The sequence below is a fragment of the Myxine glutinosa genome, chromosome 6 (assembly GCF_964187855.1).
Source record: "Myxine glutinosa chromosome 6, kmMyxGlut1.1, whole genome shotgun sequence".
Taxonomy (NCBI): domain Eukaryota; kingdom Metazoa; phylum Chordata; class Myxini; order Myxiniformes; family Myxinidae; genus Myxine; species Myxine glutinosa.
Genome location: NC_136266.1, coordinates 149,083,794 through 149,102,582, shown reverse-complemented (window position 1 = coordinate 149,102,582; position 18,789 = coordinate 149,083,794). Strand labels below are relative to the sequence as shown.

Below are 18,789 nucleotides of genomic sequence, written 5' to 3'. Positions count from 1 at the left end.
GTCCTTTAGTTGATTTTTTGCAAACTCCAAGCAGGCTTTCACTGAGGAGAGGCTTCCTTTTCAGGAAAGAAGAGAGGAATTTTTGAATGAAACAAAGGTATTTTGAGTGAAAACAAAAGAAGTAAATAAAGGAAAAGAAGCCAGTGGTAATGAATGTTGTACACGTAAAAGCTTCTTTTATAACTGAAAATGGAAAAATGAAAAACAGAATCAGAAACAAAAGCAAAATAACAAACAACTGGAGTTCATGGAGCACATTACCCCAGACAGTCTTGAAAAAACATAGGGGCAATACCCCTGGCACTCACCTGGTCGAATAATCAGTATACTGAACTGACTAAAGGTATTTTAAATCAATTTCAATGGTTGCTAGAAGACAGGGCAGCATGCAGAATCATACTAACATAATCATAAGACTTTAAACAAACAAAAAATACCTATTTTGGGCCCTGCCCCTACCACCAACCCCATATACCATATATGAAAGTGAATCTTTACACTGGCTGCCTATCTCTGCTCGTGTGCAACACAAAATTTGCACACTATGTTATAAATCATTGTGTGGAACGGGACCTCACTATCTCTCCGATTTGCTCACTCTCTATGAACCTCGGCGACGGCTTCGTTCAAGCGACGACTCTATGACCTTAGAGCCGCCGCGCACCAGCACCAAGTCGTTTGGCGAGAAACCCTTTTCGTTTGCTGCACCTCTGCTCTGGAATGACTTGCCTTCCTCTGTTCGACATGTTGACTCTCTTCCTGCCTTTAAAACCTCCCTCAAAACCTATCTGTTTCACAAGTCTTTCAAAGTCTAAGTCCTGTTTTCCCTTTGGTTTGAGGTGGGACAGAGATCGAGAGTATGTCTGTGTACATGTGCGGGGGAGGGAGGGGAGGGGGAGGGGGAGTACACATCTGTGGGTTTTGAATGGGGAGGCAGAGGAATACGGCAAGAGTGAAGGACTGAAGGTGTGTGTGTGTGTGTGTGTATGTTTGTGTATGTGTGTGCGGTGTGTGCGCATTCGCATGATAATGTAAAGCGCCATGAGGGTAATTTACTCTGCTTGATGGGGCTATATAAGACTCCTTTATTATTATTATCATTATTATTATTATTATTATTATTATTATACCTCCTAAGACGCCAATTTTTCTAATGCCTTAAACAAAATCTGTCTGTCTGTCTGTCTGTCTGTCCGTGAAAAAAGTAAAGAAGAAAATCTAATGCCTTTATACAAAAAAAACAAAAAAACATTCAAAAGGGGTTTTCAAAGCGACAGTACAGGAATCTTTACTTTTGGTTTATATTACTTGCACATTTGTCATACAAGATGTAATCTTATTAAAATCTCATGTTGATTGGCTGTTGGCTGACTGACTGCTACCATTGAGATGCATTCCCTGTCACCTGGAAACCCTCCAAAATGCATACAAGCACACCTGCCATATTACACACACGTCCCAGGGCCACGCTGAACAAAGGCAGTTTGATGTTTGTTAAATAAATAAATGAATAAATAAATAAATAAATTGCACTTCTGAAGTTTCCTTCGGGTCAGGGAGTATTTCTCTGAATATATCAAAAGGCAGAAATAAAGATTTTTGGGGTTCAGACAAAAAAGAAAACAAGATCTCCGATATGCAAAGTGATTTCAAAAAAAAAAATGATCAAAGTGTGAACAAACAACAATGCTGGCAAATGTGAAATCTATTCATCGAACTAATCCATTAATCACAATGTGGTAGCAAGCAAGACTGAGAATTCACAATCAAATTTGATCACATCTCACTCTCATCCTCAACAAGGTACTTCACTAATTCCGAGTACACTTTCTTCATCCTCTTCTTCTTCTACTTCTTCAACGGCCACAATAATTCCCAAGATCTTGCGGGGTTGGCTGGAAGAAGCTTGGCCGAAGTCTTTCACGAACCGACTGGCCAGGCCTGACGTTTGACTAAGGTCAGGGGCAGGAATATGTAATTTGCTCAAGGTGTCGGCGAAAGCTCACCTACTCTTCACAAAGGACACCGTGGGATTTTTAACGTCCACCAACTAATGCCGGCAGACAGGACACCAGTTGAACATCCATCAAAGGGACAGCACACAAATGGATGAATCACCCTTTCTGTGAAACACCAGGTTGGCAGTTTATAGCTCGGTCTAACCGAGGCTAGACAGCTTCGAGTTGAGTGTGCGTACCTCTAGGTCATCCTGTCAGCCCTCCGCATTCTTAACCAACACGATTATAGGATAAATGGAAACTAAATTAAAAATTTTGGCATCTCAATCAATGGGTGTCGAAAACGTGGGAAGTCCAACTCTTACTATGGCTTTCTGATACCATCTGATGTCAAAAATCCCAGAGTGAGAAAACAAGAGTAACTACAAAAATTAACGCAACATGCATATGAAGCACCGAGACTTGAGGCCTTCCTTTATACCTATTATCCGTGTACATTTTTCCAAGAAAGTTTAAGTGTACTCAGTGGTTTTGAAAATTTAGGCCTGGGTTGTAGCACACGAGGTCATGAACGTAGAGCAGCAACGAAGGTTGGAAAGGGTGGAAATGCGAATGGTTCGGTGCATGTGCGGAGTATCGTTGAGAGAGAGGAAGACAAATGATGAATTGCGAAAGATGATGGGAATAGAGCCTGTGATTGATGCTGTGAAGAGGAACAGGTTGAGATGGTTTGGTCATGTGTTGAGGAAGGATGACAGTGACTGGTTGAGGAGAGTGATGGAAATGAATGTAGAAGGAAGTGGAGGATGGGGAGGACCGAGAAAGACATGGCTAAAGATGGTGGAAGAAGAAATGCGGGCAAGGGGGTTAACAAGGAGAGATGCAGAAAATAGGGCAAAGTGGAGAAGATTGTCATGGGGACCGCAAGGCTAAACCCCACTCTAGCAGGGAAAATGGCCTTTAAAATGCATGTTGTTGTGTTGTTGTTGTTGTTGTTGTAGCACACGAAGCAATCCCTTTGCCTGGAATTTTAAAGAAATTGCTCTCCTGCTGGTTCGTAGCTGGGAACGTGCATGGAGGATGCAGCCACGACAGTTATGTGGCTATTACACTTGCGGGATCATTTACTTTGGTCTGGCACATGGCCAGTGTTGAGCAGAATGTGCACGCATGCAGCACAGGGGTAAGAAGAGAAACAAGCAGCTGCTGCACGGAGTGCCGATAAACAAGCCACACCTCTCGCCGAGCCTCGTCTGTTGTCTGCATGCGGGTCCTCAGATAAGGAGGTAAAACAAAACAGATGCTAATGACAGGAAGAGAGGAGTTCACCTAAAAGCAGGAAATGGGTGCGGAAAGGGGAAAAAAATACACCAAAGTACATTTCTTGACATATATAAATGTTCACCGCATGATCTATGGTCTGATCTACGGTCGTATAACAGCAAGGTTCTGCACAAAAAATAAACACAACTTCCACAGCTCGGCCGGTCCAGTGCGGACCATCATGACGGGATGCAAATAAAATCTGCTTACTCTTTCCTGTAGGTGCGTTTGAACCTGAGGAGTAACTGCTGAAATCTATCTATCCATATTCTTCCTGACATCTTCGTTCTTTGTTCCTTTAACTCTTCTTCCTACTTTTTCATTACCTCCGCCAACAAAGGTGGATACATGTTATGCTTTCACACCTGTCTGTCTGTCTGTCTGTGAACAAAATATCTCAAAAAGTTGTGGACGGATTCGGACGAAACTTGGTGGACAGGTTGGGTGTGTTACAAGGACGAATCCATTCAATTTTGGCGAAGATTTGAATATGGATTTGGATGCGATAATTATTTAATTTTGAAAGTGATTCTTCACCATTGATAGATCGGGCAAAAAGCGATTATATAACATGATATTTAAAAAAAGTTATGGACGAGTCAGAACTAAACTTGGTGGACGAGTTGGTTTGGTGACAAGAACAAGCCGATTAGATTTTGGTTCCGGTCCGAATCCAGATCCGGTCTATCAGTGGGATACAAAACAAACTGTTCAGCCTGGCGGAGGAATGTGCTCCTCCGAGTACCGTTCTAGTGTATCTCTTTATTCATTCTAATTATTGTCTTTTCTTCATTTCTCTCTTTCCTGGCCCTGGTGTTGGCTTCGTGGCTAGGGTGCCAGCTTAGGATCCTAGGATCCTGGGTTCGAATCCCGGTCGATCGCTGAATTAACGCCAGGGGGGTTGACTCAGCCTGTCATCCTTCCGAGGTCGGCTAATTGAGTACCAGTTCACTGGTAATTCCCTGCTTGTCGTAAAAGGCGACAAAAAGGGTTGGCGGCAGGAAGGGCATCCGGCCGTAAAACATTGCTTCAAAAAGGGGACCAAAAAACAACAACAACCACGGTCCCCGAAAAAGGCCAAACCCTGCTTTGTGGGGAAAAATGGCCTCTAAAGGTGGTTTTTTTGTTTGTTTGTTTTTTTCATTTCTCTCTTTCTTTCTCTGTCTTGAAATGAATTCTTGCTGAAATCCAAATCCTATCCAGGTTCCTCCTGATGACTCAATCTTTGCTCTTTACTTATTTGGATCCCTTCCGATGACTCCAACGTTGTATTTTGTCTTCCGTTTGATTCTCTAACGGCCACAATTATTCCCACGTTATTGAAGGGTTGGCCGGGGCAAGTTTGGCCCAAGTCTTTCAAGAATGGGCTGGCCAGACCTGAAGTTGGACTAAGTAGTTAGGGTAGGAATTTGTAATTTGTTGAGGGCGTCAGAGATAACTCGCCTACTCTGCACGGAGGACACCATGGGAACTTTGATGTCCACCAACTAAAGTCGAGAAAGGACGCTCAGTTGAACGTCCATGTGGACACACGCACGCACACACACGTGGATAAATCATCCGACCTGTGAAACAACAGGATGACAGTTTATAGGTGCATCAGGATTTGAACCCGGGCTAGACGGCTCACAAACAATTGTTCATAGCTTGGCCATCCTGCCAGCTCAAAGAAATTCTACTTCTGAAGCATGTAACAACTTCCAGAAAAACACGAGATGGAATTATAATCACAGAATCACCAATCATCATTTTGTATGGAGCCTGTGACTGCTGGTTGCATCATTGCTGGAAGCACGGCCGTGTCACAGATGCAGTAACCGGTTACTCATTTTGCGGACCTCGGAAGGATGACAGGCTGAGTCAGCCCACCTGGTGCTATTTAACACCAGGAAAGGGGCTCATACTCAACACGCTAACATCTTAAGACAGCTACCTTAACTGTTAAGCCAACACAAGTTCAGTTGGCTGGCTTGATATCTTGTATTTGGTCTTCCAAATACAGTCCTGTCCTGAGTCTGAGCCCCTGCCATGCATTGAATTAACACCAAGCGGGTTGACTCAACCCGTCATCCTTTCGAGGTCAGAAAAATTATTTCCAGCTTACTGATAATAGAGGGCACTACATCCGGCTCTGTCTGTCTGTCACGTTATCTCCTCCTAAACGGTTGTGCAGAAATTCACCACACTTCATAGTTATGATCACCACATGGCACGAAGGTGCAAGAGCAACATCGTTTTAGGCCCCGCCCCCTGGGCCAAAAAATGCAATTTCACGCAAATTTTAAAACATTATTAAATGAAACTGTTTCTGCAATCAACATTGGGGTACGCAGGATATGTGTCACGATTTTTTGGATTCAACTCCCAGATCATGCCCCAGGAAGTGGGGACTTTGAGTCACAGGGGTCAAAACAGAAGATTTTTAAACTCCAAAATTTGATATTGGGTCATACCTGGTGGAACCTTTTGTCATCTTGAAACTTTTTTTGGGTGGGAAGCATGGGGATTTGCGATGGCATGCCATCGACTTCGATCTAGTTGGTTTTTTTTTCTGCAGAGGCTGAAGCAACCAGGTTTTGACAGCATGTGTTAAAAAAAAAAAAAATGGTTGGCAAGCCAAGCAGCTTCAATTTATCATCAATTTTGACCTTTAACACCTACAAAATTAAAAAGAAGATACGAGAAATGTACTTGATTTAATCGGTAGGTCCATGGTGATTGGTGAGGTTTCAATTTGCCAATTAGTGTCTGGAATGGTTGAAATACAAAGGCATGGCATGCCAAAAATCTCAACTTTGCAACAACTTATGCTCTTTGACCCCTGTACTATCCCAAAAATGATGTATCCAAAACGTTTGTATGTATCCCCATAGTAACCGTTTTATTAGTCTCCATAAATTCAAAAACAAGGGGAAAAAAAGGAAAAATGTGACAGATTTTGTTTCACCTTTGACCCCTTTAATTGGAATGGGTCTGTCTGTATTGGACCAATGTACGCAAGTTACACATCTGAAGAAGATTGGGTCAGAAATGAAGAATAGTGTGCCATTGGAATTGATGGAAATAAAGAAAGAAACAACCAAAACTAAAATGCTACTCGGTAGAACACATACCTCCGCCAAGCTGAACGGCTGTTTACGTTTTGTATCCCACTGATAGGCCGGATCTGGATCCGGACCGAAACCAAAATCGAATTGGGTTGTTCTCGTCACCTAACCAACTCATCCACCAAGTTTGTCCGAATCCATCAACAACTTTTTGAACTAGAACGGCACTTGGTAGAGCGCATACCTCTGCCACAGGCTGACCAGTTTATGTTTTGTATCCCACTGATAGGCCGGATCTGGATTCGAAAGTTAACGAAAATCTAATCGGCTTGTTGTCGCGTAACCAACTCGTTCCCCAAGTTTAATCATAACTCGTCCACAACCTTATTAACAAGGTATTTGCTGAAAGATGTATTGTAAGATCCTCTACTACCTATTTCTGCTGGAAAGTAGTTTACAGACCATCCTCTATGTTCACAATCGGCTACCAGGTCTTCGTATTTACCTTTCTATCTGGCATATGCATTGGACAGGTTCTCCTCCATCGGGACTGTCAATTCAAACACGACATTCTTAGTTACTGCCGAATAGATGGTGATATCAGGCCGTTTGGCAGTTTCCATGATTTGTGGAGGGAACACTATTGGCTTATGGTCTTCATCCATCAGAAACATCCAATCACTAGAACGCCACTCAGTAGAGCGCATACTCCCGCCGTGGGTTTAGTTGGAATAATACGTTTTGTTTAACATCCCCTCTCCACAAAACAATAAATGAAAAAGAAAGTAAGCCCTAACTGTCAGATAATTTATTTTGATATATCTCGGAATTAGAGGAGAAAAACATCATTTAAGAATAAGAATAAAAGCTTTAATGCAGTAAAACTGAAAAAATCTTTCGCAATAAAATTTCCAAAAAAAATTCCTGGATCCGGAATAATATCCTGAGCTTCACGAAAAACTAATCAATTCTCCCTTATCCCAAGGGCAATCATCCCACCAACTTTCATCCAAATCCGTTCAGAACTTTTCCAGATATCTTGTTCACAAACACACGAACATACGAAAACACACGAACATACGAACACACACAAACGGACGGACACGATCGAATGCATTACTCCCTGTTGGGAGTAATAAACCTGAAAATTGCAGAGCCAGAACCAGAATTATTTATTTGGTCTGGGAAGCCCATGCGAGGTTTCTTCTTCTTCAGCCTCTCACAACCCTGGGTGAATATGCGATCTTTTTTTTAAAAGTTGGAATTTTGCCAAATCTGTTTTATTCGTTTGTTAATATACCTCAGCCATTGACAAATCTGGAACTAAGTCTTTATAAGTTCATCAAATACTGACACCACGATTGACATTCGCTGAGCTAAATGTTGATATCTCTTCTGAGGTTAAAAAAAAATAAAAAATTTTTTTAAAGCATTACACATATCAAACGATACATTTTATAAAACGGGGAAACCTAATACACGCTTTGGTGGTTTTAAAATGACAGAATATGTCTTTATTAGAAAAAAAAATGAACATTGAAGACGACGCTGCTAAAAAAAATACACCGCTCTAACGCATAACCACGAGTTTAAACGACATTTACAACAAATATGAAAACTATTTTCATATCACAATGTTAAATATAGAATATATAGAGGATAATGTTTAAAAAAAATTAGCCCTATCTTCCAATGGTAAAAAAAATCCTTCAAAAATTCCTGGATCGGGAATAATATCCTGAGCTTCACCAAAAACTAATAAACTCTTCCTTATCCCAAGCGCAATCATCCCACCAACTTTCATCCAAATCCGTTCAGAACTTTTCCAGATATCTTGTTCACAATCACACGAACACACACACACACACACACACACACACACACACACACACACACACACACACACACACGATCGAATGCATTACTCCCTGGCGGGAGTAAATATCATGTCATATATCGCTTTTCACCTGATCTCTCGAAAGTGAAGAATCACTGTAAAAAAATGCTGATATCCGAAACCATATTCAGATCTTCACCAAAATCTAATCGATTTGTCCTTGTCACTCGTGCAACCTGTCCACCAAATATCGTCCAAATTCACCAACAACTTTTTGAGATATCTTGTTCACAGACAAACAGACAGGGGTGAAAACATAACCTCTGCCCACCTTCCGTGGTGAAGGTAAATAGAGTGAAGTTGATGGCGCGCCATCACAATTCCCCACGCTTCCCACCCAAAGCAAAATTTAAAGATGGCAAAGGGTCCTTTTTCATGAAACATGTCAATGGATTGGAAGTTTCGAAGTAATTTTGTCGTCTGAGACGGCTGTCATGTTAGCTTCTATTTAATGGGATGTGCTGATCTCCTCTCTCTTTTATATCCCTTCTCTTCATGTTATTATGCACACACTTTTTGAAAAAAAAAAATGAGCAATCGGGCATGTTCGTCCGTCAAGCAACATCCTCCGTCACGTTCTCAAAAGTTCAAACACCAAAAAAATTAAATTACGGGCACATTTTAAAGCACCGTTTAATGAAACGCTGTTGATAGTTCTTCTGTGTAGGATTTCAAGTTTGCTGATCACAACTACCTTATGGTCTTCTCCCAATTCCACTGCTGAACTTCACACCCACCAAGACCATTCCAAACTATTTCCTACAATTTCCACTCCTTGTACTGTGATGAAACCATTTGTCAGCAGTGTTGATAAGACAGATAAATTCGTTCTGTGCAGAATTCAAATTAACAAAATAATTTCACCACAAGGGGCTACCAACCTACCCCCCTCCACCAACTGCAAACCCTTCTGAACCAATTTTACCTGACATGACATAACAAACATAGCTCAGTATGCCAAAGTCACAGAATGTGCTTCTTTCTCACTGCAACCAAAAACAAAGCAGTCAAGAGATGTTTATAGATGCACTAGCCAACAACAAGCAGACCCGGTCCACCAACTCCAAACCCTTCTGAACCAATTTTACCTGACATGACATAACAAACATAGCTCAGTATGCCAAAGTCACAGATTCTGCTTCTTTCTCACTGTAACCAGATGCACTAGCCAACAACAAGCAGACCCAGAACGCGTGCGAACAGAAAAGGAAAGACACTATTTTACAAGCAAAACTAGAAAGAACAATCAGAAATTGCAGACCCTCACCAGGACATGTTTGTGTGGTGTATTTTGTGTGGTGTTTAATACCTCTGCCACCAAAGGTGGATGGAGGTTATGTTTTCACCCCTGTCTGTTTGTTTGTTTGTTTGTTTGTGAACAAAATGTCTCAAAAAGTTGTGGACGAATTCAGACGAAAATTGGAAGACATGTAGCGTATGTCACAAGGACGAAATGATTAGATTTTGGTGAAGATCCGGATTCGGATCCAGCTACTAGAATTTTTTTAAAGTCATTCTTCACCATTGGGAGCCAAAAACTATACAACAAACAACAACAACAACAGGCATTTTAAGGCCATTTTCCCTGCTTGAGCGGGGGTTAGCCTTGCGGGCCCCATGGCAATCTTCTCCATTTTGCCCTATTTTCTGCATCTCCCCTTGTTAACCCCCTTGCCCGCATTTCTTCTTGCACCACCTTCAGCCAAGTCTTTCTCGGTCTTCCCCATCCTCGACTTCCTTCTACATTCATTTCCATCACTCTTCTCAACCAGTCACTTTCATCCATCCTCAACACATGACCAAACCATCTCAACCTGTTCCTCTTCACAGCATCAATCACAGGCTGTATTCCCATCATTTTTCGAAATTCATCATTTGTCTTCATCTCTCTCAACGATACTCTGCACATCCACCGAACAATTCGCATTTCCACCCTTTCCAGCCTTCGTTGCTGCTCTACGTTCATTACCCATGTCTCGCTCCCATAAATCATAACACTTCTCACACATGCAGCATACACCTTTCCCTTCAGCTTCAATGACACTCCCCTCCCCGTCAGCACGCCACTCTGTTCCCGAAACTTCTTTCATGCACATGTCTCAAGCAACCGTTGCCGAGTCTGATCCACCTTCGCCATTCAGCATGTCTCCTAGGTAGCAAAATGTTTTCACACCTTCCAGCTTCACGCCGCCTCCAATATCCAACTCAACATTTCCTCCATCTGCAGCTCCGTCTGTGCACACCTTACATTTGAATGTAGCTGCCACACTGGTTAATGACCGTGTCAGACCACTACATTTTTCATGAACCCACTCAGAGCACATTGTACATTGAACGAAGTTCACTCCGACACCCTTCCTGCACACAGCACACGACCACTTCCCAGTTCTTTCCACCTCACCACATGCTTTACCACTTGCCATCACCTTCGTCTTTCCGATATTCACTTTCAGACCTTTTGCCTCCATACATTCCTTCCACTTGTTCATCTTCTCCTTCAGTCCATCCATACTCTCCCCAATCAACACCAGATCATCTGCATACAACAACTCCCACAGCAAACCCTCCTTTACAAAGTATACATAGCAGGATATAAATATAGCAGGATATCTCAAAAAGTTGTGGACGGATTTGGACGAAACTTGGTGGACCGGTTGGGTGTCTGACAAGGACAAATAGATTCGATTTGGTGTAGATCTGAATGTGGATTCGGATATGAGAATTATTTACTTTTTAAGTGATTCTTCACCATTGGGAGATAGGGCCAAAAACGATACATTGCGGGATATCTCAAAAAGTTATGGATGTATTTGGATGAAACTTGGTGGACAGGTTGTGTGTGTGTGATGAGGAAGAATCGATTCGATTTTGGTGAAGATCTGAATATGTATTCGGATATGAGAATTGTTTAATTTTTTAAGTGATTCTTCACCATTGAGTGATGTGGCCAACCAGGTGGAGGTATGCTCTCTACTGAGTGCCGTTCTGGTTAGCTGCTGTGTTTGTGTGGTTTATTGATGACGTAGATTTATGTTCAATCCAATATGGCTACCGAACCACGTGACTGATAACGTCATCAATTGAATTCTCCCATACAATTTTGTGTAGATCATGCTCAATAAATGTCAAACTCATCAGATAAAGTCTTCTTCTTGTCTAATTATGATGTTATCATTAAGTCACTGATGACATCATCATGAATACATGTCCCCCATGGGGAATACTTGACAATGAGCCATGTTTCAATATTTTCCAAGGAGGGGTATTGAAGACATAGAGATGTAACGTTTTCGTTTTTTCCAAGATGGCGCCTGTACCACGTGAACTATGACCTCATAATACAGGAGGCACTCCTCTGGTGAAAATTTTGTGTTGATTGGACCAACGGTTGGACCAACGGCCCGCAAGGCTAGAGTAAAGCATACTCACATTCTGCATGAACAAACAGACAGACAAACAAATAAACCAAACAAAACCAAAATGGTGAAGGTAACAAAGTAGAACTCAAAATCAAATGTACAACAGAGAATATAACCAATTCAATAACAACAATAACAAGAGAAAATAACCTAATAATAACAACAGAGAAATATAAGAGAAGAATATAAATATAGAGAGATGAAGCGAATTCATAAATGGCAACAGTGTGTGGAGGACATGCGTAAATATAACCTGGTCATTTTGCTTGGGATACCTATCAGGTCACAGCGCATGTGCTATTGCCTTGTGCAATCTGGCTTCAACTGTTAAAACTGCTTCTGGTAGTGCCCGTCAAAGACTCATTGCTCAGGCACAAAACTATAGACCATCGGTTTGCTCTGAACTACCGGGAGAACCTGTATGAGTCCGAGGTGTCCACCTTTGATTTGTCAGCACACGTTTTTAAAACCATAATGGAACACTGCTTGCAATGCACTGAACCTCATGGAGTCTTTGCTTGACAAGAGGTGATCTACATATTACAAACAAGATGGTGTTTGAAATTGCACTGCTTCGTGCACTGAAATATGTTGATGCTAAGATTTGAATAAAGAGCCAAAGTTAGGTTTGATTGGGCTTCGAACATGCATTCGCTCACCGGTGACGAGTTGAGGCTTGAAGTTTTCCTGGAGTCGCTCAACCAAGACAGCCAACGCTTCTAGGCCCAGCAGAGAAACCTACACAGACAGATAGGGTAAATGCCTCCAATTACATCACCGAAATAAATAAATAAACCATTACCAACATCCCCTGTGGAAATCAATACAAACAATTTTTCTCCCACAGAATGAACCTTTACTCTGCAGTTAAAAAGAAAAAGCAAATCCTATAAATGTCTTCATGAAGATAAAACTCAACTGATCACGAACGCATCACAGCAATGCTTCACAGAGTGAAAAGGTCGACAAAGAAGAAAGATTAACCCACAATATGCAAACTCTTTTCATAAACCTCAGAATAAAAATGACTTGCTGTTTCGGTAGAGACTCAAACACACAAGAATCGAAGACAACAGAAGAAGAAGAAAAAGAAATAAGAAGAAGACATCTTTTTCTTAAACTATAGCTAACTGTGCTATCTACAAAATATCAAATGTGCCAAGAACAAGGATCAAAACAAATCCGATTACAAATAAACAACTTTTGCTGCAGTCGTCGGACAAACGTACAAGGATTGGAATGAAGACGGTGGGATAATCAGGGAATGAAAAGCTTTGGACCAAAGGCACACAACCTCTCCAGGGAAACCATCATTGATAAAGTAGAAGATGCTCCACCCGTAACAAAGTCAGATACTGATACTTCGCCCATACTTTTGCTCAGCTTTTAATCTTGGCAAAAACTCACGGGGAGCGAAACAGCACAGAATTTTCAGAAAAAGAGACCCGCCTCAAACGAGTGTTTCGTCCTTGAACTTTCTGACACTCCAAGGGGCACAGGCCACTCTGGGGTCATTACTCCCCCATATTCCTCTGCTATTGTGTACTTTTTTGCCTCAGAAGTGGGATTGAACAGGATTGAACACTAAACCCCTAAAATGAGAGGAAACTTATTCGTAATCTTTCTCATCAATTATTCCCATTTATTTGAGAACTCCATTGATCTTCACCTGATTCAACCCCAATGATGGCAAAAGACAATATGAGGATGCTGCTACGAAGTCCCTCGCACCGACCTCCACGGTGTAGAGGCGAATGATCTTGTACATTTTTATGCCTCCGCCCCCGAAGGTGGCCGGATGCATTATCTTTTCGGGTTGTACGTACGTACATACGTCCATACGTACGTCCATCCATCCGTACGGGCTAAGCCTAGTTTTTCTAAGCAACCACATGTCCAACTGAAACGAAACTTTCAGGGTAGGAGTGACACCCATGCAGAATGTTTTTATGATAATTGTGATGTCATAGGTCACGTAGTGTGGCAGCAATCTTGGATTAAACACAAATAAAAAATATATATTGCTCGGAAAACCGCTGAATGGAAAAATTTGAAACTTGGCTTATTGTCAAGTAATTTCAATAGAGAACAAAAGCATGAAAGTGATGACATCATAGGTGAAGTGGTATACCAGTCAAAATGTTTTAATCGAATTCCTTATCCAAAAAATCTGAAATTGCATGCACATGATCTATGACCCATTTGTATTAAAATATTAAATTTATGACATGATAGGTCACATGGTTTGGCAGCCATATTAGATTTAACCTCAAAGCATTAAAAAAGCATCTTCTCCCAAACCACCAAATCGATTGACTCGAAAATTTACGTGTGTCATTGACTAGGCATGGCGATTAAAAGATTATCAAGAAAACATCATTGGTCACATGGTGTGGCAGCCATCTTGGATAGAAAAACGAACCAACCGGTAATCTGATCAACACAAAACTTCACAAACGTGACCCCCTACCCATACTGATGCAAAGTGTACATTTTTAAGGTCATACGTCGCGTGGTGTGGCAGCCATATTAGCTTGAAAGCCGATATTTTAAAAAATCCCTTCTCTGAAACTGCTTCACCAATCGATGTGAAATCTGTCGTAGTTGGTAAAAATGTGATACTTGAAAACAGCTGAAGGGATTTAAATCAAACTTGTTTATTTTTAGGACAGTGAACGATGGCATCTACCCGTTGTGGGACTATGCAGAGGCATATTGGTGACACAGTCAAATTGTTATCAATTATATTGAACTAGGTCTGTATATATATATATATACATTTAGTGCTGGAACATTGTCGGAATCAGTAAATCAGCAATGTTTTGGGAATCGGCGTCGGGCGATTGGAGCCTGTGTGAGTGCCGATTACCAATTACAGTACTGTACCGTACTGTACTGTATACAACCCAAAAACCTTGAGGAGCTTTCACCCTTGTTTTGGGCGAATTTCAACAAACAATTTGTTTAAAACAGTGTGGAATTCTAGACGTTTCAAGATGTACATAAACGTCAATGGTGTTGTGGTTATAAAATCCAGTGCACTCACCCCCTCCCCCCAGCAAGTGCAACAATCATAGTGTCCCAAGACACATTTCTTTGTAAATGTTTAGATAGCCCTTCCCTCATGGGAAATGGGTCAAGGGAACAGACGTTGTGGAGGGAGAAGAACGACTTTTCTATCTGCTTTAAATCTCCGTTATTATTACTTTGGTTTTATTTGAACTTCGTTGTTTTCTGCCCAGATATGTAGACATATAGATAAATGACTGTACCTGAGTTGCTGTTTTGTCATGGTTTACACCAATCATAATTCAAGCAATCATAATGCACAAATGTATTTGCAATATACGTGATATTGCATTTTATAAACAATTGAAGTTGAAAACTTAAATTGAAAAAAAAAAAATGTTCCCCAAAAAATTCAAATAAAACCAAAAAAAATTGGAAATTTTTTCAAAAGAAATACCCTGAGGACAAACCGACGAGAGAGATAGGTGCATACCAGAAGTTTGGTACGATTTCACAAAAGTTTGAGGGAGTAGTTCAGTTACAAGACAAGACAAGACAACACAACACAGGACAGGACAGACACTGCACAGATATGTACATTATATATAGTCATGTGAAAAAGTAAGTACACCCCAAGTAAAGTTTTGACTTTTTCAACTTATTTCAACATACAGCTATTTGATCTTCATTTCAACAATATTGACAGATAAAGGTGATATAATATAACAAATATCATGAAACATTTACATTTTGTAGTCCATTGTATAATTTAAATAAACATAAATGCAAATTTCGCAGGTGGAAAAAGTAAGTACACCCCTACATTTATCACAACTTCAAATACCTAAAATTTGAATCAGGTGCACCAGCTCAGGTGCAAATGATTAGAACATCGTTAGAGAGGATCTTGGAGGAACCTGTCTTATTTAAACCTCAGACATTTAGTTTGGTTTGCTCTTTGATGTTGAAGTGTGCGGCGTCACCATGCCGAGATCAAAAGAGCTCTCGGAGGCCTTCAGAAAGAAGGTTATGAATGCCTACGAGTCTGGGAAGGGATTTAAAAAGATCTCCAAACAATTTGAAATCAATCATTTGACTGTCCGGAAGATCATCTACAAGTGGAGAAGATTCCAAACAACTGCCAACTTGTTCAGGCCAGGCCGTCCCAGCAAGTTCAGCCCGAGAGCAGACCGCAAGATGCTGAAAGAAGTCTCTAAGAACCCCAGAATGTCATCACGGGACCTACAGGTAGCTCTTGCCACTGTTGTTGTCAAAGTGCATGACTCGACCATTAGAAAGAGGCTGCACAAATTTGATCTACACGGGAGGTGTGCCAGGAGGAAACCTTTGCTGTCCAGAAAGAACATCAGGGCAAGACTAAAGTTTGCCAATGAACACCTAGGCAAAGACCAGCACTTCTGGAACAATGTGCTCTGGACAGATGAGTCAAAGGTAGAGCTATTTGGCCACAGTACCAGAAGACACACTTGGCGAAAACCAAAGACAGCATTTGACCACAAGAACCTGATACCAACTGTAAAGCATGGTGGTGGAAATATTATGGTTTGGGGCAGCTTTGCTGCATCAGGGCCTGGGCAGCTCACCATCATATAATCCACAATGTTTTTTTTTTGTTTTTGTTTTTTTCCTTGTATACAAGATCGAGGCTCGTGAAAGAGCGAACATTAATCACACAGAAAGACAAACAGACACATAAAACAAATAACTTCGGGAGCGGTAGACAAGATGGGGAGAGAGGGGGAAGGACACAAACACAACATTTGAGAGCAGGGACCGAGAGACATGGAGACATCGAGAGAACTGTGGGAGGGAGAGGGCTTTGGGGGGGAGACATGGGAAGGGGGGGGGGGGTGGGAGAGGTATAAAACATATGGACACTGCCAGGACTTCCAGGAAAGAAGTTGGAATTTCAAACAAGGTGGATCTGGGGTGAATTAGTGGGGGTAGAAAAGATCAAGGATTTGGATGGGGGAAGATAAGAGATGGTGGTGAACAGCTGTTTTAAAGACCTGGAGGGAGGAGTGTGATTGAAGTGAGTGTGGGAGTTTGTTCCAGAGGCGGGAGAAAAGAGGAATGAAAGAGTGAAGGTGAGCAGAGAGCCGAGATTTTGGCAGTTTAACCATCAGAGGGTGGCTGGCAGATCTTGTGCGACCTGTAGGAATATTTGGGGGGACAGAGCACAGAGAGAGCTGGGGGAGCAAGGCCGGAGAGGAGTCGGTAGAAGACAGAAAGACCACCTACCTGCCTGCGGTGAGTGAGTGAAAGGCCCTCAGAGATAGCTTCATCGCGGGAGATTCCAATGATTCTGAAAGCTTTGGATTCAACAGTGTGAAGCCGAGCCAGGTGTGAGGCAGGAGCACCAGCCCATAGGGGAGAACAGTATTCCATTGAGATGTGGATGAAAGCCTTGTATGTGGTGAGGAGCTCAGGTGTGCCTCGGAAGGACTTCGCACGACGAAGGATGCCCAGTCAGCGACTGGCTTTGGAGGCCAGCTTGGAAATAATGAATTCTTCATTGTACCAGAGGATGCTTGAGGATAATGTGAGGCCATCTGTAGGAAAGTTGAAGCTCAACCGAAGGTGGACCTTGCAACATGACAATTACCCTAAACATACCAGTAAATCCACCAAGGCATAGCTGAAAATAAAGAAATGGGGGGTTCGGGACTGGCCAAATCAAAGCCCGTATCTAAATCCCATCGAGATGTTGTGGGGGGATTTGAAACGAGCTGTGCATTTGGCGTCAGGAAGGGCATCCGGCCATGAAAACATTGCCTCAAACAGGGAACCATGATTGTCATGGGGCCCGCAAGGCTAACCCCCGCTCTAGCGGGTAAAATGGCCTTAAAACGATCATTCATTCATTATTGTGCATGCAAGAAACCCCTCAAACATCGCACAGCTGAAAGAATTCTGCATGGAGGAGTGGGCAAAAATTTCTCCCACTCGGTCAGAGACTGGTAGACAGTTATAAGAAACACCTACTTGAGGTTGTTTCTGCCAAGGGGGGCAATACCACCTATTAGAGCCAGGGGTGTACTTACTTTTTCCACATGTGAAATTTGCATTTACGTTTATTTAAATTATACAATGGACTACAAAATGTAAATGTTTCATGATATTTGTTATATTATATCACCTTTATCTATCACTATTGTTGAAATGAAGATCAAATAGCTGTATGTTGAAATATGTTGAAAAAGTCAAAACTTTACATGGGGTGTACTTACTTTTTCACGTGACTGTATAGATATATATACAGTGCGTATCAAAAAAAAAGGTAATCCGAATTCAAGGGGTTAATACGCAAAGGTTATTTACTTTGACAATTTACACGTGGTTTACTTAAGAGGAGATCCTCAGCTTTCCATTGATACCTTCCATGCATCATTGCTGTCACACATGACCGAGTACATGTTCATTGAAAATGACAAGTTCAAATCGCATTTTTACAAGTTTGGCTAATCGATGAAGGTCAGGATAATTGGTGCAAAATGAACGTCAGATGTGAACTTTTCTCAGGAATGATTGGCCTTTATGCACCCACACCTTCAACATGTCCACCTCCCCTTTCAACACAAAGCTCACAGCGGCGGAGCATGCCCTGAACTGCTCGTCTCATCATAGCCGGGTCATTGCGCAAAGCATCCACTTCATGTCGAATACGGCCCTGCAATTCGTCAAGATCATGGGGAGGAGTTACGAACACCTTGTTCTTTAAATGTCTCCAAAGGAAATAATCACATGGTGTGAGGTCAGGTGATCTTGGCGGCCATTCCACTGCATGGATGAGGGCGATGACTCGGTCTCCAAAGAGTTCCCTCAGTCGATCTCGGACAGCGATAAGACGATGTGCTGCTGGGGCGCCGTCTTGGGCCCACAAGAGATATCTGAAGGCACCAGGAACCTGTCGCTCAAAGTTCTCTTCCAGCTGCGGTAAAACTTCATCATTCATCATCTGCAGATACCTGTTACCATTGACATTCCTTTGAAAGAAAAATGGTCCGATCACGTGACCACTTCCACAAAGTCCCAACCAAACAGTCCACTTTTGTCGATTCATGTTGGTGTCAAAATTAAATTCCGGGGGTTGTCCTGTCGGTGCATATTCAAGA

At 41.9% G+C, this 18,789-nt stretch overlaps 1 protein-coding gene across 20 annotated transcripts in view; it reads right to left on the bottom strand.

Annotated features, from left to right (window-relative positions):
- LOC137428872 (CLIP-associating protein 1-A) overlaps positions 1 to 18,789 on the bottom strand; it is a 266,499-nt gene that overhangs the window by 228,562 nt on the left and 19,148 nt on the right. For all 20 annotated transcript variants that reach the window (XM_078780738.1, XM_078780737.1, XM_078780720.1 and 17 more), the window contains exon 2: positions 12,304 to 12,382. In XM_078780738.1, the coding sequence (XP_078636864.1) occupies positions 12,304 to 12,382 (79 nt within the window). The remainder of the gene's footprint in view (positions 1 to 12,303; positions 12,383 to 18,789) is intronic.